General features: G+C 36.6%; 1 protein-coding gene across 1 annotated transcript in view; it reads left to right on the top strand.

The window, feature by feature from the left end:
* Positions 1-23,145, top strand: part of LOC150110692 (uncharacterized) — a 464,373-nt gene that overhangs the window by 386,509 nt on the left and 54,719 nt on the right. The window contains exon 21 of the mRNA XM_090405298.1: positions 7,406-7,560. Coding sequence (XP_090261424.1) covers positions 7,406-7,560 — 155 coding nt within the window. The remainder of the gene's footprint in view (positions 1-7,405; positions 7,561-23,145) is intronic.

The following is a 23,145-nucleotide window of genomic DNA, read 5'->3' as shown; positions in this document are numbered from 1 at the left end:
GTTGGAGTAGGAGAGCCAGTTGGAATTGTGGAGGTTGTCCAAGAAGATGACCTCACTAATTTGGATAGCTGGATTGCTGTGGTTGAGTTTCATGGAAAGGAATATGAAGAGATCTGAGTGGTTATCAGTGTTTGGAGAGCAATAAATTCAACAAATGAATGTTACTAAATGTGAAAGAAAACCTTGAGCTTGAGAAGGTCAAAAGCATGGGATTCTAAATTAGTCATTCTTTGGCAGGCTATGTCAGATTTCAGAAAGGTACAGGTGTGCCACTTTTGTGGTGAAAAAGAAATCCACATCATAGATGTAGCTGCGATCTGTATTTCTGTCAGGAATAAGATGTCTGGTCTGGAAGATTGCAAGTGATGGTGAATGTCATTTTGTGTTTGTCTTAATGCTGCAGATGTTAGTTAAGTGAATGTGAAAGTGAGTTTTTAGTGAAGAGATGCTGGCATGATTTGTATGTTGTGACTGGTTGTAATGGGATTAGTTTATGGAAGATGTACACTTTTGTTGCAGTGAGAAGATAGACCTTTGGACATGACATCCATACAGAGAAAAACCAGTCTCCATGCCTTGACATGAGTTTGACAGTGTCCCTCACACACCTCTTCTTGGATTCCCTCTCTGATACTATAATCAGGTCTAACGCTCTTTTACCTTGAATTCCTTTCTGCCATATGCTACTTGAGGATGTTGTCTTGCAAATTCAATAAATTCAACTTCAGCTCCATACTTCTCTCTAGATTTCACCCACTACCCAGTGTTCAGATAATTTTAAAGTCACTCATAATGATTACTTATGTGCCAAATCAACCTGATTCACCCATCAGGTTGATTTTGCAATGCATTTTGTCACCAGCAACTGATGCATTAGGTTTGCAACAATACCCCACCATGTATTTGATCTTATTAGACTTCATGTCACATCAGATAGCTTCAAACTCAATGCTACATGGACAGGTGTTATTAATATTGTAATCATAGCTTCCTCCCTTAACTGAACTCAAATCATCATATATCATTAACATTCAATATCCTTCTTTTCCTATTTTCTCTGCCTCTCCTAAAAATAATGTATCCTTTACACTTGATGCTAGTTAATATGTCTGCCTCTTAGAGCCAGATCTATCACTAATGCCTGTGATATGTGGCCATAATGTATTCACCACAAAAAAATATGCACTACGTTGGCTGATAAGTTCCTACCTAATATATTCAGTTGTTAATATGATTCTTCCATTAATGCCATCTGTTCATTCCCCTGATTTTTCTCAGAACTCTTATCTTTGATCCCTAGTCTTTGATCAAATGTTTTATTTCTTATCCACTTCTCAAACCTATAAGTTAAAATTGGTTTGAGCATTGTCAGCCAAAATATTAAACTAGTGTTTTAGCATTGGGGCTGATTTTGCTTTCATTCCATATAAATTTATTCAGCATACTCCCCACTATGTATTTTTCTTATTCTATCATCTGTTTCCATATTGAATTTGGTATCTTAACTAAAAATTATTGCCTAAATAGTCCGGATATTTTACTTGTTCTGTAGGTTCTCCATCAAGAATGTAGTTGAAGTGTTTCATGTTTCTGTGTGTTTTGTTTTAGTTTAGGTCTTTTTATTGCTAATTTTCATACCAAATTTGTTACAGCTATAATTTGCTTTAATTAAAGAATTCTGGAGATTTTCATGGGATTTGTTTAGGGGTGTATCATCTGGATAAAGCAAAGAGCTAAGTTTGTGTCCAATTCTGATGTCAAGTTTAATGCTACTTTCCTTCATAATGCAATCAACATATATAATGAATAAGAGTGAAAATAGAGTCTGCTCTTTCTTTCATGAGGTCCTCTTTGTTCTTGCAGCCTTCCGCTACTTGCTGGAAGAACAAAGAGGACCTCATGAAAGAAAGAGCACACTCTATTTTTCCAACTTTTGTCAGTATTTTCTACTTTATCACATGTTTTACTCTCTCTCCACACAGCTGGTCCACACTCGCAAAACATTCACCTACATATATTTATATATATATATATGTGTAGACAGGCTAAGAACAGCATATCAGAACATATTGGAAACTAAGCTTAAGACCACAAGTGAAAAACAAAATATAAATACAAGAGCAGAACGACTGAATACAGTGCTAAAAAAGCAGTAGAGGAAGTAATTCCTGAAAGAGAAAGGATCAACAAGAAATGGATAACTCATGAAACCCTAAAATTGGTACAAGAGAAAAGAGATAATTCAGAGGCAGCAGATGAGTTATACCCTCAAAAATGCAATGAAGTACGGAAAGCAGCAAGATCTGATAAAGCTAAATGGTTGGAGGAGACCAGTGCAAAGACATTGAACAGTACTATGGAGAACACAAAACGAGAGAGGTCTACAGACTTATAAGAAATGTTAATAGGATGGCAAACAAGATCAGTAGCAGTCAAAGATGAAAATGGTAAAGTATTGATGGACAAGACAGAAATCATACATAGATGGACAAGATATTGCAGCGAACTATATTCAAATCAACTAAATGATACTGCAACAGAAGTAATCAAAGAACTAAAAGCGATCTCTCCACCAGCAGAGATCTTTGAAAATGACATCTTGGAAGAGGAGGTGAATAAGGCTATAAAACATCTCAGGAACAACAAGAGTCCTGGAAATGACAACATAATAGGTGAGATGCTAAAATATGGGGGAGAATCAGTTGTAAAAGAAATACATCAACTGTGTAATGAAATATGGAGATCAGGGTATGCCCCCAAAGAGTAGAAAAAATCGGTCTCGGTTGTTCTTCATAAGAAAGGCAGTGCTTTAGAATGTACCAATTACGGAACTATTGCTTTAATGAGTCATCTTGGCAAAGTGCTGATGAAAATATTAACAGAACGCCTGGGGCATATGGAGGCACATCTTCCGGATGAGCAAGCCGGATTTCGACAAGATCGAAGTACAGTGCAACAAATACTCGCACTAAGACTAATTGCAGAGAAAGCTCGAAGAAAGAACAAAATGATATATTGCTGTTTCATGAACTTCCAAAAAGCATTTGATAATATTGACCAAAATATAACATGGGCTATCTTGGAATCCTATGGTGTGGACAATAAATTGATCCGCCTGCTGAAAGATATAAACAGCCAAGCACAATCAAAAATCAAGATAGCAGGTGAGATTGGTTTGCCACTAATCAAGGCACAAGACAAGGGGAACCAATATTACCAATCATCTTCATCACACATCTGGGAAGAACACTAGATAAGATTAAAGAAGAAGGTGGAGACATTTCAATTAATAGCATGAGAATAAACTACCTCTGCTTTGCAGATGACATCGTCCTGATTGAAGAAGATGCAGCAAGACTGGAACAGACATTGCAAACACTATACACAGAAGGAAAAAGATATGGACTAAATGTCAACTTTGAAAAAACTAAAACAATGATATTCGGACAACAGGAGTTACTGAACACAGTTACGATAGACAGATTTCAAATGGAAAATGTGGAACACTTCACATATCTTGGATGTCACATGACGCATGACTTGGACCCCAAAAAAGAGATAAAAATTAGAATAGCCAAAGCAATAACTATTTTAAAGCCATGGACAAAATATGGAAGAGCCGAGCTATAAAGATGCAAACTAAACTGCGCATTGTAGAAACCTGTATCTTCAGCAGCATGCTCTATGGATGCGAGGCTTGGGTACTCCTGAGAGAATCTGAAAGGAGGATATTGGCATTTGAGAGGAAGTGCTATAGAAAGATCTTGAGAATAAGCTGGATACAGAAAGTGAACAGTGAGGAAATCTACAGACGAATACAACCAAAAGAAAACCTGATCCAGAAAATAATCAAAAGAAAACTACATCTATTTGGCCATATATGTAGAATGAATGATGAGAGAAAACTAAAAACGTTGCTGTTTGGAATAATTGAAGGAAAGAACAAAAGAGGAAGACCAAACAGAGAATGGGGCGATGACATCGTCAAATGGTGCGGAAACTCTATACACAAACTGAGTCATCTTGCACAAAATAGAATGCAATGGAAGAATCATATCAAGATGGCAGCAGACACCTACAGGCATTGGACCCATGGTTGTTGATGATGATGATATATTCATATATATTCATCTACCAGTTCTCTTTCCTTCCAGACTTTTGCCTTTCACAATGAATACATCTCACATACACCTGCTGCAGTGAATGAAATCTTGCATTTAAACTTCCCCAACAAAATTGTTTTGGCCACCATTATTCTCTCATGCATTGGCCCCATCCAACAATGTCTTCATTTATTTATGCTTATGGCTACATGAAAACTGGTAAGTGAAAAGTACAATCACAATTTCCAGAAACAAATGATGAAAATCTTAACATATAAAAGTTCATTACATAAAAGGCACAACCTGCTTTCCAAGTCTTTCCTTTTTTTTAAAAATATAAAGCAAAAGTAACTTGTCATAATTAAGCCAGGGACAGTTATCGTCCTGCTGCACCAAGTATGACAAGGATGCATGTTCTCACAACATAAAAGTAGCTGTATCCGAGGTTTAAGTAGAGAGCAGTTGTGTCTTGTGTTAGAACACTTGATCCATTAGAGGAGGCCCATTTCACATTGTATAATCATCTTCTAACATGAGGAGTTCTGCCGATACTATGAGAGTAACTACGAGAATAACGTCTTCGTGGTGAGTTGGGACCATGATCTTCTGATTCCTCCATAACCACTGCCACCATCATACCAACTACCGGTCAAGGTCCAGGCTGGAAAGCCAATTCAAGGCCTCATCCATCACCCTGTGGATGTCCTGTAGGCCACCACTGTTAAATTGGTGTCTTGGGCAGTCATACACAATGAGTAATCGTCTGAGCCATGGGAGAACAATCACAATAAGGGTGATCTGACAGCTCCCATTTATATAGAAGATAGCCACATCTGCCCTGACTAGTTCTGATCCTGTTTATGGATGACCAAATCTTCCTAGGAAGATCAAAACCAGGCTGCGGAGCACAGGGATCTTCTACCAGGAAGCCGTTTGTTGTGAGATTGTTGGACCAGTATTCTCTCCATATGTCAGATATTGATAGCAGCACAGCTGAAGAGAGTTCGTCCATGGACCAGAGAGACTTTCTAGATTTGAGGCGAAGACTAGGTGGGTTTATGAGAGTCTGGTGTAGGGGTAGGAGTGGGTTGCTCATTGCTCTATTAAATTCCTTAATCGAGGCTTGTCATCTCCGTATATGTGGTGGAGCAATGTTAGATAGAACAGGCAGCCAGGAGAGAGGGATGATTGAGACAGCCTTTCCGTGCCCCGCCCGCCAGTAGTGTTGCCTTGTGGTACATTGTTGGTGCTTCAGACAAAAGAAGCCCCAGAGATGAATCACAGGCAACACGAAGCTAATGTCTCAAACAAGGTGTCCAAAGGTTTCCAAGCCTCCTGGACTACTTACAATTATGATGAATACAAAATGTCTTCATTAATACAAAATATATAAAGCATTATCTTAAAATTTAGACAACTCAGTCTAACATACACTTTAAAAAATTAACCTGGTATTATTAATTAAATTTAAAATAATTATATCTTTCTATACTACTCTAATCACATGCCCTGCACACATTGTTCTTTATCAGATTTTATGTGTCCAGTGGATGTCTACCAATGAGGTACACTATATAAAATGAAGATTGGATTATTTAAGTTAAGGGATATTACATCTCATATTGTTTCATAGCCGAATAAGAAACTCAAAGAGTTTCATGCCGAATATAGAAACTATATAAAGTTCGGCGAGTCCAAACGTAAGCAAATACCTGGATAGTGCAACACATAACCCATTGGGTAGTGCAACTCATAGCAAGGGTGGAGCAAGCTCCGATCCGAGCTTATCGGATCGTAAGATCGGAGCTTGCTCCACCCTTGCTATGAGTTGCCTCAGTGTTGCACTACCAAATGGACTATGTGTTGCACTATCCAGGTATTTGCTTACGCGTGGACTCGCCGAACTTTATATAGTTTCTATATTCGGCATGAAACTCTTTGAGTTTCTTATTGGCTATGAAACAATGTGGGATGTAATATCCCTTAACTTAAATAATTTCATGTCGCCGAATTGAAGCCTTTGGCTCTTCATATAATTAGTAATGAAGATTGGATATTGTGTCAGAAGTCACAGTTGGTTCTCTGCTTATGTGGCGGTCTGCTACCAGTTATTTAGCTTTGGCAGTTAGGTCACCCAATCAAATTTCTTTTTACAGCCAGTGCATGCACTTAGGTTACAATCAAAAATATTGCCTTAGGTTTTAGACTAATTTCCAGTTGTTACACTTATCATAGGATAAGCAGATAAAGCATGCAAACTATTTAGATTAAATCATAAAATCTGACCTATCTTAGAATACCAACCTACATTATTATTATTACCTATTACTATTTGATATCTCCAAGAACTCATTGTGGGGGTTACTCTACTCTACTCCACACAACAACACTCATAAAAAACATCATTCCTTTATTTTCTGAAATAGGCATGAAGAATAATCTCTCTGATAATGGGAGTATGTATAACTGAGCAGTTCCAAAGACACTTCCAAGAAAAAAACTTGACTATAGATTCCATTCTACTTCATGGAGAATATGCCACTTCCTTCCCAGTTGAGTGCATAACATTCTCACTGAGTATGAAGGTTGATACATTATAATGCTTTTCAATATTAATATCACAGTTCCTCTGTGTAAAGTAAATAAAGATGCATATGAAAACTTTTAAGATATTGCAGAATTTAATTCCGTTTTTTTTCTCCTTTCCAGCTCTTCTCTCTTTCTTTTTATTAAGAAACATGTAAAACCTTCCCAAAATCTTGATTCTCTCCAAGACAGAAATCCAGCTAACTGTGATGCCCCATTACTTATTGACCCATTCTACTCCATCAAATGGATGATCTAATTGCACTCTCCAGTACATTTGATTATGTTAGCTTTGATTGGCTTTTATATTTTTTTTTTTGCTAGCAATTTCACAAGTGCTGTTCAACTAAACTGGCACCCCCTAATCTCATCACTTTTTATAAAAATACAGGGTACATCTTGTTAGCGATGTGATATAATTTCAGATGTACCAAATCTTTTCTGTTTCTTTAATTTCTCCACACCTCTTCTTTGAAACAGTCTTCTGTATTCTATCTTAAAATTTACAACTTGCAGTTACCAGAGACAATTAGAATTTTTTTTTTCTTTCCTCCTCTAATCCACAAAGTAATAATGTGATACAAAATTAATAAATATTGAACATAAATATTTGAACCAATAAAACTTTGATTTTCTCATAATTTAAATTAATGATTTAATTTATAAAATATTGAGCTAGCAATCATTTATTGTGTGTGCATTCTGTTTAATTACAGATGTTGCAACCAGACTTTCACCTGTTTGTTGTGAAAGATTAGCAGAAGGAAGAGCCATTGAAGTAATATTCCAAATGATAAAGGAATGCAATCGAAGCATTCCTCATATGGATATCATTAAATATGCTTCAAATATATTGTTGAATGTAGCAAAGGTAAATTTTTTTATATGTTTCATGAGATATATAAATGTGAAAATTGTGCACCATATATAATCATAGGATATGGTTGTGTGTGCACACATCAGATTTACATTTAGCAGTGCAGGGTTATGCATATTTAATGTCTTGTAAGTTTTAGTAATATGCATGAAAACTACTGTTTTATTAGGAAATTCTAGTATATATGTTATTTTATACATACCAGAATACACTGGCACACTTATACCAATGGACATTGGCATAAGTGTTACACGAAGCAGAATTCCATTCTGCTTCGTGTAACATTAACAGAATTCTATGGAGAATTCTGTTAATGCTTCATATAACAGAATTCCATGGAGAATATGCCACTTGCTTCCCAGTTGAGTGCATAACATTCTCACTGATGTACAAAGGTTGATACATTATAATGCTTTTCAATATTAATATCTCAGTTCCTCTGTGGAAAGTAAATAAAGATGCATATAAAAACTTTTAAGATATCACAGAATTTAATTCAGTTTTTTTTTCTTCTTTCCAGCTCTTCTCTGCTTCTTTTTATTATGAGGCACATAAAATCTTCCCAAAAGTGTGCAAGCATTTCGGTCTTCACTTATACCAGTATATGAGAGTGAAAATCTAGATGACAGAGAAGGATAATAGTTACAGGAATAAAATGTGAAGGGTGTGTTATTTTTTTGCCATGATGACAAATGATGGAAAAGCATTTAAAGTATGATAATAGATCTGGCAAGAGGAGATTTGAAAAAATATTGTTGCTGAGACCATTTATTTTGAATTGGAGAACATGTTGAAGAAAGCATTGGGACAGAATGATGTTTCATAAAAATCTTCTAAATTGTTCACATATTTCAATAGTGCATGGGTTTCCATTGACCCTGATTATACTTTCTATCTCTCTAGTATACTCATCACCAGTTTGTAATAAGTGGGTATTTTGGACTATTCTTCCTTCATCATGACACACAGTCTGTATGTTGTTAGATACATGTCTAGTAGCATCTCATATTCTGTTGGGCCAGTGAAGTTTTTCTACGTACGTTTCTTCAGACTGTTGCAGTAGAACCTACAATATAATATGATACATTGTGTTGAAATAGACATGGACCTGTTTTGTAAAACTGCCATAATATAGGAAATAGTGCATCGACTAGAAATGTTAGCATTCACTCTTCTAAGCACTACAACCAAAGGTTAGGACCAATATCAAGGAGAAACAGTTCTAGATCATTATGCATATACTACCAGACTTTGCAGTTATAATGGCATATGTATGCATAAGGCATTCACCAAACTTCTCTCAAAACTATTTGCCCATCCAATTAGAGAAAATACCCCTCTGTCCAAAAAGAAACAGAACTTTTGATAGAAAATAAAACACAGGCCAATTATAATTATTCAAATAATTTATTTCAATCAATATACTCTCCTTCAACTTTGATACAGCATTTGTCATGGTTAATTAATTCGTTAAATGAGTTTTTTATATCGGTTTTTGGGATACTGTTGAGGGTCGTGGTTACTGCCGCTTGAACGTTTCCAGTGGTGGCGTATCGCTTTCCTTTCATCAGCAAATGAAGTCGGGGGAAGAGAAAGAAGTCACAGGGTGCTAAATCAGGTGAATACAGCAAGTGATCCAACACACAAACTTGGTTTTTGCTCAAAAACTGTCTCACAATGTTTGAATGATGAGATGGTGCATTAGCGTGCAAAAGTGACCAGTTGCCTGCATCACGATATTCATTCCGTACGAGACGAATTCTCGCTATCAGTCGCTTCAAAACTTCGAGATAAAACTCGCCATTGACCGTTTGGCCAGGCAGAACGAATTCTTTGTGGATAATGCCCTTGGAATCATAGAAACAAATCGGTGTCTTTACTTTTGACTTCTCCAAGCAACTTTTTTTCAGATGCCCCTCTTCTGGTGGTCTCCACTCAGCAGTCTAGTGTTTTGTTTCGAGCTCATACTCAAAACACCACATTTCGTCACCAGTAACGATCGTTTCAAGGAAGTTTGAGTCCTTATGAGTGGTTTTAATGAGGTCCTTGCAGTGTTCAATTCGATACTTTTTTTGGTCATTGGTCAACTTGTGGGGAACCAATTGCGAATTCAATTTACAAAGGCCCAAACTTTCAGTCAAAATGTTGTGCAAAGTTGATTTTGGTACCCCCAATTCATCTTCAATCATCTCGTGAACGATTTCAGGTTTTCTTTGATGAAATCGCACGCTTTTTGGATGTTAACTTTGCTCAGTCCAATTTTTTGACGGCCTGGCTTTTCGTCATCCTCAAGCGTCTCATGACCACTTTGAAATCGCTTAAACCACTCGTAAACTTGAGTATGGGATAAGCATTTATCACAGTATGCTTTTTGAAGCATTTGATGCATTTCTGTAAAACTTTTACCAAGTTTAACACAAAAGTCAATCTCAGCTCTCTGTTTGAAACTAATTTTCTGACCGTTCGTCAAAACACACTGTCGCTCTTGTACAATAACTCAGCTTCTAATGAAACAAATGTCTTAAACAGGCCCAACTTTTGGTCAAAATGTTGTGCAAAGTTGATTTTGGACCCCCCCCCCCCAATTCATCTTCACTCAATCTCACGGACAATTTCGGGTTTCCTTCGATAAAATCACACACTTTTTGGATGTTAACTTCGCTCAGTCCATGTTTTTGATGGCCGGCTTTTCATCGTCCTTAAGCTAAGTCCACAATACATGAAGGTTGCCACTTTCGACAACAAAAAAGATACAACAGGTGGCACCATTAGTTTCTTCTATTTTTGAAAAGTTCAGTTTCTTTTTGGATAGAGGGTGTAAATTAAACTTGAAGAAATGATATTCTTGTTTAATCCTTTATCCAAGTGTAAGCAAACAGTTTGTGCATGCATCGAAGTATCTTTACAACTACTTGTATATATAGAAGCTGATGACTTCACATTAATTGCCTTTCATGTGACACACACATGAAAGAATGTGTGTGTGTGTGACACTATGCATTATGGGAAAAGTCACTACTCAGACTGGTTCCACCTTTGTTGAGGTCTCATCAGTTGGAGCTAGACCCAAAAGAGATAACGCAGTTTATGTGAAGTCATCAGCCTCTATATACAAGTAACTAGTTGTGAGGATACTACTTCATATGCAAATTTTACTTGCTTACACTTGAATAAAGGATTAAACAAGAATATATTTTCTTGGCAAGTTTAATTTAAATTGCAACCAAGTGAAAAAACTTTCTACAAGCCAAGAAACAGTTGCAGGAATTGTTCTTTACACCAGTTAATCTGTGCTAACGATTCTATAAAATAATTTTTTTCCCAAAAAAAATAGTGCAAACTGGTTAGACTGCACACAGTTAGCAAACATAATATACTGGCATCATAGCCTTGGTTGCTTTAATTGTTAATTCCAACAGTGCAGCCATTTCTTGGCTGAGGTAGCATCCTCAGATTAATTTCAGCTAACAATGACTATCTTATTGTAGTCTTTTACCAGTGCCATGAACTGAGGACCAATAATATGGCATCATATGATGTTCCTCTTTCAAATTTTGCATAATCTCATGCTATTGACAATATACAGATGCACAGTCAAATCACAGTATGATTACCTTATGTAGCAGTATAGATTACACATGATGATAGGAATGTACATATCAATTTCATTTTAAAGCAGGGAACGTTCCCTAAGAGTTGCTTATCTTTGACAGCAGATATAATTATTTGCTGTATGATGGAGGGGACTCTGGGATTGAGTATTTGGATCTGATAACATCAAAGGAGGTAGCAGTAAATGAGGTGGCTTTCTTACTTCCCATTAGAGGTAATGTGGAATCATGATGCAGTCTTTATGACATGGGGAAGTTAAGTCACTTATCAGAGTTTCTCTTAGTAAGAAATAAAGTGGAGAGTAGAAAATCACAGCAAATTTAGAAGCAAGTTGCAGTGATACCATGGTAAGAATTGTTTCTATCCAGGATAAAACAGTTTTTTCAGGAAACATAACATTTTATTGCATGATCATTCTATCATATTGCGAGAGATCCCACACAATCACAAAGAAATAAACTAATAACTGTTTTAAAAAATGTTAGTCTTAGAATGAAGATATCAACAAGATTAGAGTTCATCATGCTTTTAATCTCCAATGGCTACAACATCAACAGAGTAATTGATAATTTTGACCTTCATCCAGTCTTTTCAGAGGTGGTTTCTATCTCCATTTCATATGTCAAAGATGTGTCTGAGAATCTTGCACACTTCAGTGTGATTAACCTTCAAATTTCCTTCCATCTGGTTTGCAAACCAAATTCATTCTTACATTCTCCAAAGGATAAATATATCCTCATTCCTATTCGGGAGTTTACAGAATTCCTTGTTCACATGTCTCTCTTATATTTATGGACAGACAGATTGGTCTGCTGAAATTTGTGAAGAACACTAACATTATATCCAAGTCCAGTTCTGATAAATCGGTTCTTTCCAGTTACACCATATCTACTAGACAAAGGATTCGTTAGAATAAGACTAAAGTTAATACAAAAGCCGATTTTAAGTAGAAAGATTGTATAAAGCTGAAGCTTGTATTCTTCGTTTTCCAAACTTAAACAGAAATGATTGTCTACTTTTTCAATTTAGGGAAGTTATTCTGCTCAGCACTCTTTGTGAATATGTTAATAATTTATTATTTAATATTAATTTTTTTTTTGAATTGTAATAAATTCAAACCTAATTGCCTTCTCCAATGTTCAAATGACCACTATAGAGATACTGATTGGTCTCTAATACTAGCTCCACCCTTATAGAATGGAACTCTTTTGTCATCCTTCCTCTAATTAGGGACTATGCTCATGTTGAGACAAGTTGCATAATAACTTAAGTTAGAGACATTTCTTCAGCAACTGGGCCAGTATTCCATCTATTTCCACTACTGTGTTTGAATCAAGCTCTTGCAATACTCTTTTTTTCCACTTCTGTTCCTATACCTAGTTCTGCAACATGCATGGAGCTAATGGAGCTACCTGGTGTGTATACATTACATAACTTGGCTATTTCTAAAGCATCAATCAATTCCTTACCACCTGCATTTAGTAATATTGTTCTCCTTTGGTCACTTTCTTTTCCTTTGCCTATTTGACCAACTTTTTTTCTTGAATTGTGATAATAATAATAAATTTAGTTTAATCCTTGATCCAAGCGTGTGCAAACAAAGTTTGCGCCTGAAAGTATCTTCAGGACTGGAGTAAAGTGGTACAACACCGGGCAACTCCTTGCAAAGGTGGAGCAAGCTACCAACACTCCTATTTCAGTATCTTCCATAATGCAAAACACATCTCCTTGCGGATATGTATAATGTTATGCATTAAGGGGAAGGGCCACTGTCCAGACTAGTTTCGACCTTTATTGAGGTCTCTTCAGTGGGAGCCAGGCCCAGAGGTGGAGATACCAGGCAGAAGCAATCGTGAGGTCATCCTTCCAAACGTTGTGCCACCTTTTTATTAAATTATTCTGGATTTAGAGAAAGATGTTGAAAGTTTATTTTTCACTTGGTCAGACTATAATAAATTTAGTTTAATCCTTTATCCAAGCATATGCAAACAAAGTTTGCTCCTGAAAGTATCTTCAGGACTGGGGTAAAGTGGTACAACACCGGGCAACTCCTTGCAAAGGTGGAGCAAGCTAATGGAGCAAGGAAGATACTGAGATAGGATTGTTGGTAGCTTGCTCCACCTTTGCAAGGAGTTGCCTGGTGTTGTACCACTTTACCCCAGTCCTGAAGATACTTTCAGGCGCAAACTTTGTTTGCACACGCTTGGATAAAGGATTAAACTAAATTTATTATAGTCTGACCAAGTGAAAAATAAACTTTCAACATCTTTCTCTAAATCCAGAGTAATTTAATAAAAAGGTGGCACAATGTTTGGCGGCTCCTATAGGAGGAGATGACCTTGCTAATGCTTCTGCCTTGGTATCTCCACTTGGGCCTGGCTCCCACTGAAGAGACCTCAATAAAGGTCGAAACTAGTCTGGGTAGTGGCCCTTCCCATAATGCATAACATTATACATATCCGCAAGGAGATGTGTTTTGCATTATGGAAGATACTGAGATAGGAGTGTTGGTAGCTTGCTCTACCTTTGAAAGGAGTTGCCCGGTGTTGTACCACTTTACCCTAGTCCTGAAGATACTTTCAGGCGCAAACTTTGTTTGCACACGCTTGGATAAAGGATTAAACTAAATTTATTATAGTCTGACCAAGTGAAAAATAAACTTTTAATTGTAATAAATTCAAATCAAAATAAATACTTTGTATAAACTTTTTTTGACAATAATATTTTGCCTTCCTTATCATGACTGTCACTTTCCCAGCTTGCTCTTTTATGTTTCCTGGCCTGGTCCTCATATTTTTTTTAATATTGAATCCACATCTTTTTTTTTTTTATGTTGCTCTTGTTTCACAGTCTTATTCATCCATTTAATTCCTAACTCTGAGAATGCAGCCAAATATAGCTTTCTTCAGGCCGACCTTGACACTACGTGCTTGTTTCCTCTACCATCCAGTTTTTGCCAGGAACTGCTTCAAGCTGTCGTAGCAGTCTGTTGTAATCGCCTACCTTAAAGTTATTCAAAGATCTCATGTGATTTTCCACCTTCCAAGTTTAAACTACCTACATACCCTCTCCAGTTGTAATCAAAATAGCCACCTCATTTACGTTCAGGTTCTCAGATGCTGCTACTAAATTCAATACATTTGCACTGTGAGTTCTCATCACCTGCGCTGCTTAAGGTGACTATCCCTCAGCAACATTTTGCATGCTCTCTCCACTCTGTATCTTCATAATTCATTCACCCGTAATTGAGAGTCCTACTGCTTTCCTTAAGGTTTATCTGTCTATGCAGTTCATTCCATTGAAGACTAAAGGTGAAAGTGGAGGTTGGAACTGCGACCACATGTATTTGTAAAGTAGAACTCTTTGTGAGATGTGCTGTTGACCAAGTAGGTTGAGCACATTCCTGTGCAGTTTTCAAGTTTGCTATTAACAGTGCTCGATTTCTGCACTAGTATAACTCGTTTAGTCGATGTTTCATTGCTGCTTCATCTGTTTCAAGTTGTTGGCAAAGTCGTAAGTTTTGTTTTCACTGGCTGAAGATAATTTTGGGCCAGACTCATATACATGATTGGGGAGTTCATGTACATGATTGTTCACAGCCACTATTAGTTCCAATGCAGTGTGTCACAGGTTATTTTCATCAGTCGTGGGAGTTAGTCCCACCCCTTCTTTTGTTCATAGATCTGAAGAGATGGCATTTGGTGATGTCTTACTTCAGTATATTGTTGCTTTTGGTGTGGAGGGCGAGTATAATGACTCCCCCCCCATTTCGGCCTCAATTAAGTCATGCACCATCAATGTGATGAGGCTAAGAAGCTAGCTACTATCGCTGGCAGTGATTTTATGTCAAAGTGCTGACCGTGCATCTTCTCTAGCTTGTCCTAAATTGATTTCATTTTGTGGGAAAAAGTTTCTTCGATAGCAGTGAGGTTTTGCTCCAAGCTTTCAACACGTTTTAAGTTCAGGAACTTTTTTTTACTGAAGGGAGGCACAGTGAGTAGAAGAAAGGCTGGTTTAATTCATAAGAGGTTTATATACCAATTTATTGATTTTTATGCAGTGAACATATGACCATTGGTAACAAAAAATAGTAGGTTTTTTTTAATGTCTGTAGCATCACTTGACATTGGATTTATTGGTGCTGGTCAGCTGTATGTTAGATATTCTTGGAACACTTTGTCATTGTAAAGCTTTTGTTGTCACTTGCAGGCCAATATTATATGGATAAAAAGGATTGATAAAACTGATCACATTCTGTTCTTGTAAAAGTATTCTCTTCTATTAGTCAGGTATCACTAATGGTAATGGTTTCTTTCTTTTACCAGTGCTATGAATTCATCACCTTTATTCCTGATTCTTTTGGCATTTCTGAACATGCATAACAACCAACTACAAGGCTGAGGTGTATTAAACCTGACTGGTTCAAATCTTTTAAAGACAAGTATAATTTCGTCATTTAATTATCACCATAAATTATAAAGACATTTGTATAAATAGTCTGCTATTTGTATAAATAGCAGACTATTTGTATAAAACACTACAGTGTTTTTATTCTAAAGGGGAAAATATGACATTGTTATGTCGTTCTTTTTCTATAAATTTACTATTATTATTTCTCTTGTGCCTACTAAGAATATCTCTAAACTAATTCTCTGGGGGCCCCTTCCCTTTTTCGGACTCTGGTGATATTTGTTTCAGCTGCGCCAGTCAGAGCCTAAGGACAGAAATTTCTTGTCCTAAGAAAGTTTCCCAGAATTTAAGTGTTACCTAACCTTGTTAAAGGAATTAAGTAGCTTTAGACATCTCAGCATACAGTCATGGCCAAATTACTCTTAACTCCCCTTATGCATAGGTCTGTAATTTTATGAGTGGTAAAATCAGTCTCATGCTCAGGCTTACATAGAAAAACATATTTATTAAATGGCTAAAGAGATTACAGTTAAGTTTAACATGTCAAAGGCAAATCATTGAAATCATTACTAACTCGCTAGTTAAGCAAATAAGAATTATTCAAACTGACAAGTATACTATTCACATTTCATGGGTGAATTAGGTTCACACATAACACAGAATATAAGATCAATTTCTAAACTAAACTTTCTGTCATTTTTTGACCCCTTTACATTAAATGAGGAACTGCACAATCTTAAGTTCTTAGACTACCAGTCCAACACAGTCACTAAATCAATGAGCACAAAGTTACTTTAAAGTTCTTTGACTTCCTAGTCAGAATCTTGTTCCTTCTTTCCTCTAAAGTTAATTATTACATAGGTAAAAAGTTTCAGTACTTTACCACCTTGACGCGAAGATGTCATGGTTCTTTCGTCTGTCCTTTGTGAGGGGATATCTTTCTGCTACGGTAGATTGCTGCCACGTGTACGTTACAAAATGGCCACTTTTCTTTGCTGGACACTCGCTCATCTCATGGATTGCTGTTGCTAGCTCGACCGCCATCAAAGGGAATCCTTTGCTATCTCAACATCAGCGAAAGCTTTACCGATAGCCGAATTTGGAGAACTGCAATCATCTTGCATATAGCATGCCCGATTCCTTCAGTTAGCAACCGGGAAAGAGATCCTTCTGGCGCCATCGATCGGTCAGCACTGCTGGTCCACATGAGAAAAACCGGAATAAGAAAAAAACGGGGAGGGTTCAAACATGCGTGAACTTATACTTATCCTCTGTTACAGCACCCTCTTTCCACGTTCGAATCTTATTCATGGCGCTTTCCTATTCGCTCTTACATGGTTGCATCACACTTCTGCTCCTTGAAGAGCGCTCTTTTCGCAGAAAGCGAATTCAGCTTACCTTCCACGAACGCTTTCGCTTCAGGCGTTACGTCATTTGTGCCTTTGTTCGCACTTAGACATACATTCTTACACAGAGCATTTTAAAATATCCACAATTTCTTAAACAATACATTTTTACTTAGACATACAAATTTCACTTCTATTTTACTTCTTTCTAGGGTAATTCTAACATGTTTTCTTTTTGCTTTCTTGACTAAAAGTGCAAGTATTTCTAGCTCAGAATTTTGTTTCTTCTTAAATCCTGACTGAATGACCCTTTTGATAAAAAGGTCCTCATTCAGGATCTAAAACATTATTATACAGAAATGGTGGATATTAAAAATCCAACATTATTTCAAAGCTGAACATATGTAGAAACTTCGGAAGCTTAGAAATTTTGACCAGAGAACTTATGAGAATACAATCTTCAGCATCAGAGTTGCCTTAGCTTGCACCACTTTTGAGACGCTAGTGCTGCTGAAGTATCCATATATTTGCTTTTTATTAGTGCATTTTGATAAATGTTTTACTAGTTCTGACAGCTGTTTTGAATTGGTTAGTTCTCTTCAGAGACCAGGCAGAAACCTTAAGTGAGCAAGAATTTCCATTTCAATACCAAAGCAGTTCAATATCAGAGTGCTGTGTTTTTTATAAGTGAATTCTCAGTCTGTGCATAATAGTAATAATCAAAGAAAGAACCATACAGCTTAATTTTTGTGATTTAAATTATATAAAAATAGTGGATACTAAAAATCCAGTGTTATTTCAAAGCCAAATATATGTAGTAGTAATGCAAACTTAGGCAAATCCGATACCAAGGATTATATTCTCATAAGCTCTCTGGTCAAAATTTTGAAACTTCCAAAGTTTCTACATATGTCTGGCTTTGAAATAATGTTGGATTTTTCATATCCACTATTTCTATATTAAAGTTAAAGAGGCAGTGAAGGAAAAGAAAAAAGCATATCAAAAGTGCCGGTCAAATAAGTCAGCTTGTGCTCTTAGAGAAGATAGAGACAAATGCAAGAATCCTAAACACTGTGTAAAACTAGCTAAACAAAAGTCATGGGAGGACTTTGGCAAGAATATAGAAAATAAATATCAAGAAGGTGGCAAAATATTCTGGAGGTTGTTGAAGAAGCTTAGGAATGGAAGAAAGAGTGCTGTAAAGGAGTTAGAGATTATAAAGGTGACATGAAAACTGGAATAAAAGATATCCTTGAAGTATGGAGTAATTACTTTGAAAAACTGCTAAATGAAGCAAGCAGCGATGACAGCACAGTGGTAAAAAACACTGACCAGGCATGCAGGCAGGAATACATATCCATGCTTGAAGTAGAAAAAGCCATCAAAGGCTTGAAATGTGGAAAGGCAGCGGGAGTAGATGATATTCGGCCAGAAATGCTGAAGTATGGTGGTATAAGAGTCTTACAGTGGCTGCACTGCATAGTTCAGAAAGCCTGGACAGAGGGACGAATTCCCGATGATTGGAGTAGAGCTCTCATAGTACCCATATATAAAAAGGGAAATAAAACTGAATGTGAGAATTACAGAGGTATTTCCCTACTGAGTGTTCCTGGCAAAATCTATGCAAGTATACTTGAGAAACGGTTGAGAAGAATTGTGGAAGAAAAGCTTGGTGAACAAGCTGGATTCAGGCCAAACAGAGGCTGTCAGGATCAGATCTTCACTTTATGACAAATAGTCAAGAAAGCATGGGAATATAACAAAGATCTGTAGGAAAGTGGTATTAAACATGATACCAAAATTGGAGATGTTAATGTCAGCTCTTTGCTTCATGTGGATGATGTTATACTTCTAAATAAATCCGCTAAAAGTCTGCAAGATTCTCTGACTAAATTGAATAACTGTTGTAACAGATATGGTATGAAGGTTAGCAATAAAAAGACAAAGACAATGAAAATAGGCAGAATCACTGAAAATGTCAACTGTGTTGTGAATGGAGAACCTGTGGAACAAGTAAAACATTTCAGCTACTTAGGCACGAATTTTACTGAAGATGGTAAATTAAATTTAGAAGTAGACAACAGAATCAGCAAAGCTGGTATGGTAGGAAGTCAATTGAATAAATTCATATGGAATAAGAGAGAAATTAGTCGGAACACTAAATTAGCTGTATACAAGACAGTGTTCAAACCAGTTTTAACTTATGGATCTGAGAGCTGGGTCAGAAGTAAAACACTTGACTAGAGACTGCAGATATGAGAGTACTGAGAAAGATTAGAGGCATGAACAGATGGCATCAATGGCAATATCATATTAAAAATGAGGGTATTAGGAAAGAACTTGACATTGTATGCATGCAGGAATGCGTTAGCAGAGCTAATCTCAGGTGGTATGGTCACCTAAACAGAATGGGCGAGGAAAGATTAGCAAAACAAGTGTTCTCTGCCAGGTTGGCAGGAAAACGACCCAGAGGAAGACCAAGATATAGGAGGATTGATATGGTACAAAGTGCCTTAGACGATAGAAATATAAGATCTGATAATGTTGGAGTCTTGACAAGTAACAGACTGATTTGGAGGAAAATTGTAGATAGGAAGTTAGTAACGATATAATTTTTTCGTGTAGTACTATCATATCCTGTACACCCCTTGTGGGTACGTGGCAGGAATTGATGATGATGATGACTATTTCTATATCTGAACAATTATTAAAACACACCCCAACTCAACATCACCAGAGTTAAAGATCAGTACTATCAATATAAGAAGCCTGAATGGCAAAAAAATTGAGCTAGCTGAGGAATTAGATAAGTACCAGATTGACATAATAAGGATGATTAAAACAAAAAAGACAAAAACTGGTGAGATCTTTCTGATTAATAAATACAAAATGTTATATTCAGGCAACGACAATTGAGGAAAAGGAGTAGCCATAGTATTCAACACAAAATATCAGGCTAATCTTCTTGAATGGCAGGCAGTATCAAGTAGAGTGATGTGGGCAAATAACTGAGAATGGGAACTGGACAATGAGACTTAATTGTGCCTATAGTCCCACAGAAGTTTCTAATAAGGTAGAAGTGGAGGAATTTTTGGGGGATTTAGAGAAAGCAACTAACACAATGAAAAAGGAAAAGTTGGTCCTTGTTGGGGATCTAAATGGCAGGGTAGGAAATGATTGTCAGACATACACAAATATTTTGCAGAAATTTGGAGAAAAGAGCAAAGCTAATAATAATGGCAAATACCTGTTGGATTTCTGCTCAGGTCATGGACTGGTTATTACTAACACCATGTTCCAACATAAAAATGTGCACAAATTCACATGGAGAGAAGAGGCAAGGAATAAGAAAAGTCTCATTGACTATGTTATTGTTGATAGTGATGTTTTATCCCTGGTGCAGGACACCAGAGTGTACAGAGGATTTGAAATTGGAAGTGTCACTATTTAGTCTTGAGCAGGATAAAATTGAATTTCATATTGAAAAGAATAACATGTAACAAAGTTTTAAAGCGATTAAAAGTTGAGCAGCTCTCAGATGTGAACTGTACACTAAAATACACAAAGATTATTGAAGAAAAAATGAAAGAGTTTGAGAACAGGAACCAAACCTTGAAGAAAACCCTGATTGATTCAGCCAGAGAGGCATGTGGTGAGGTTGTCTGCAAGGATAGAAAAATCTGAACTCCATGGTGGACACAGGAAGTTAAAGAGGCAGTGAAGAAAAAGAAGAAAGTATATCAAATAAGAGAATACAGAGACAAATGTAAGAAAGCGAAACACTGTGTAAAACTAGCTAAACACAAAAGTCATGGGAGGATTTTGGCAAGAACATAGAAAATAAATATCAAGAAGGTGGTAAGATATTCTGAAGGTTGTTGAAGAAGCTTAGAAATGGAGGAAATAGTTCTGTAAAAGGAGTTAGAGATAATAAAGGTGACATGAAAACTGGAGAAAAGAAAAAGATGTCTTTGAAGTATGGAGTAATTACTTCGAAAAACTGCTAAATGAAACAAACAGTGATAGCACAGTGGTAAAAAACACTCAACAGGCATACAGTCAGAAATACATATCCATACTTGAGGTAGAAAAAGCCATCAAAGGCTTGAAATGTGGAAAGGCAGCAGGAGTAGATGATATTCAAACAGAAAGGCTGACGTATGGTGGTATAAAAGTCTTACAGTGGCTGCACTGCATAGTTAATAGGGACGAATTCCCATTGATGACGGTAGAGCTCTCATAGTACCCATATATAAAAAGGGAAATAGAACTGAATGTGAGAATTACAGAAGTATTTCCCTACTAAGTGTTCCTGGTAAGATTTATACAAGTATACTTGAGAAACAGTTGAGAAGACTTGTGGAAGAAAAGTTTGGTAAAGAACAAGGTCCTGACAGCCTCTATTTGGATTCAGGCCAAATAGAGGCTGTCAGGATCAGATCTTCACTTTATGACAAATTGCTGAGAAATCATGGGAATATAACAAAGATCTGTATTCAAGTGTTGTCGATCTGAAAAAAGCATATGACAAGGTGCCAAGAGAGAAGCTATTCAGTATGCTACAGTTATATGGTGTCAATGGGGCATTATATCAAGTAATATTTAGTCTTTATTTGATTGTAAGTCAGCAGTTAGAATTGAAGGAAGTACAGGAAGATGGTTTAATGTTAAATGTGGTGTGAGACAAGGATGTTCATTATTCCCTCTGTTATTCATTATCTATATGGATCACATTATGAAGGAAAGTGGTATTAACCACATTACTGGCCATTAAAGATCAAATGCGCATCCTCAAAAGCTTCGCATCCATCATAAATTTAAATGTAATATTAATGGTATTACAATTTTAATATGCACTTCGCATCAATGGAAATGTGGACGTATATATACGTCCTGGCCGGTAGCGTCCTGGTTAAACATGATATCAAAATTGGAGATGTTAATGTCAGCTCTTTGCTGAATGCGGACGATGTTGTTATACTTCTAAATAAATCTGCTACAAGTCCGCAAGATTCCCTGACTAAATTGAATAACTGTTGTAATAGATATAGTATGAAGGTCAGTAATAAAAAGACAATGAAAATAGGCAGAATTGTTAAAAATGTCAACTGCGTTATGAACGGAAAACGTTGAACAAGTAAAACATTCCAGCTACTTAGGCACGTCTTTAATGAAGATGGTAAATTAAATATGGAAATAGACAACAGAATCAACAAAGCTGGTATGGTAGGAAGTCAATTGAATAAATTCATATGTAATAAGAGAGAAATTAGTCAAACACTAAATTAGCTGTATACAAAACAGTATTCAAACTAGTTTTAACTTATGGATCTGAGAGCTGGGTCAGAAGTAAAACACTTGACCAAAGACTAGAGACCGCTGATATGAGAGTCCTGAGAAAGATTATAGGCGTGAACAGATGGCATCAATGGCAATATGATATTAAAAATGAGGATATTAGGAAAGAACTTGGCATTGTCAGCATCCAGGAATGCATTAGCGGAGCTAATCTCAGGTGGTATGGTCACTTAAACAGAGTGGGCAAGGAAAGATTAGCGTGACCAGTGTTCTCTGCAGGTTGGCAGGAAAACGACCCAGATAAAGACCAATATATAGCTGGATTGATATGGTACAAAGTGCCTTAGATGATAGAACTATAAGATATGTTAATGTTGGAGTCTTGACAAGTAACAGACTGATTTTGAGGAAAATTGTAGATAGGACACTTGTACATGTACACCCCTTGAAGGTACATGGCAGGAATTTGATGATGATGACTATTTCTGTATAATTTACATCACCAAAATTAAGCTGTATGGCTCTTTCTTTGATAATTAAGATATTATTATCTGAAAATTCCAAGGAGTCAAAAACTTGAGGTATGCCGTACATCACCAACACTAACTGTCATACCTTCTCTTAAACTTATTAACAATAGATGCCCTCACCACTTCAACAGGCAACCTGTTCCACACACTGCACTATGAGAGAAAAATTTGGTTCTTTTGCGTTTCTTAACTGAGCTTAAACTTAACTTCCATGGATGCCCCATGTCTCTCTCCACCTTCCTTATAACGAAAAATTTCCAAGATTAAATTCTGAGTGTAGCACACTCAGGAATTAAACTGGGGGGGGGGGGGGATGAGTAGACAATTTGAGAATACACACACACTATGCATATCATATGTCATATCATATCCTGTACACCCCT

This window comes from Typopeltis vanoorti, chromosome 1 (genome assembly GCF_054136105.1).
Source record: "Typopeltis vanoorti isolate ZY-2024b chromosome 1, IOZ_Tvanoo_1.0, whole genome shotgun sequence".
Classification (NCBI taxonomy): domain Eukaryota; kingdom Metazoa; phylum Arthropoda; class Arachnida; order Uropygi; family Thelyphonidae; genus Typopeltis; species Typopeltis vanoorti.
Note: the sequence above shows the minus strand (reverse complement) of the source record. Positions and strands in the feature narration are given on the sequence as shown.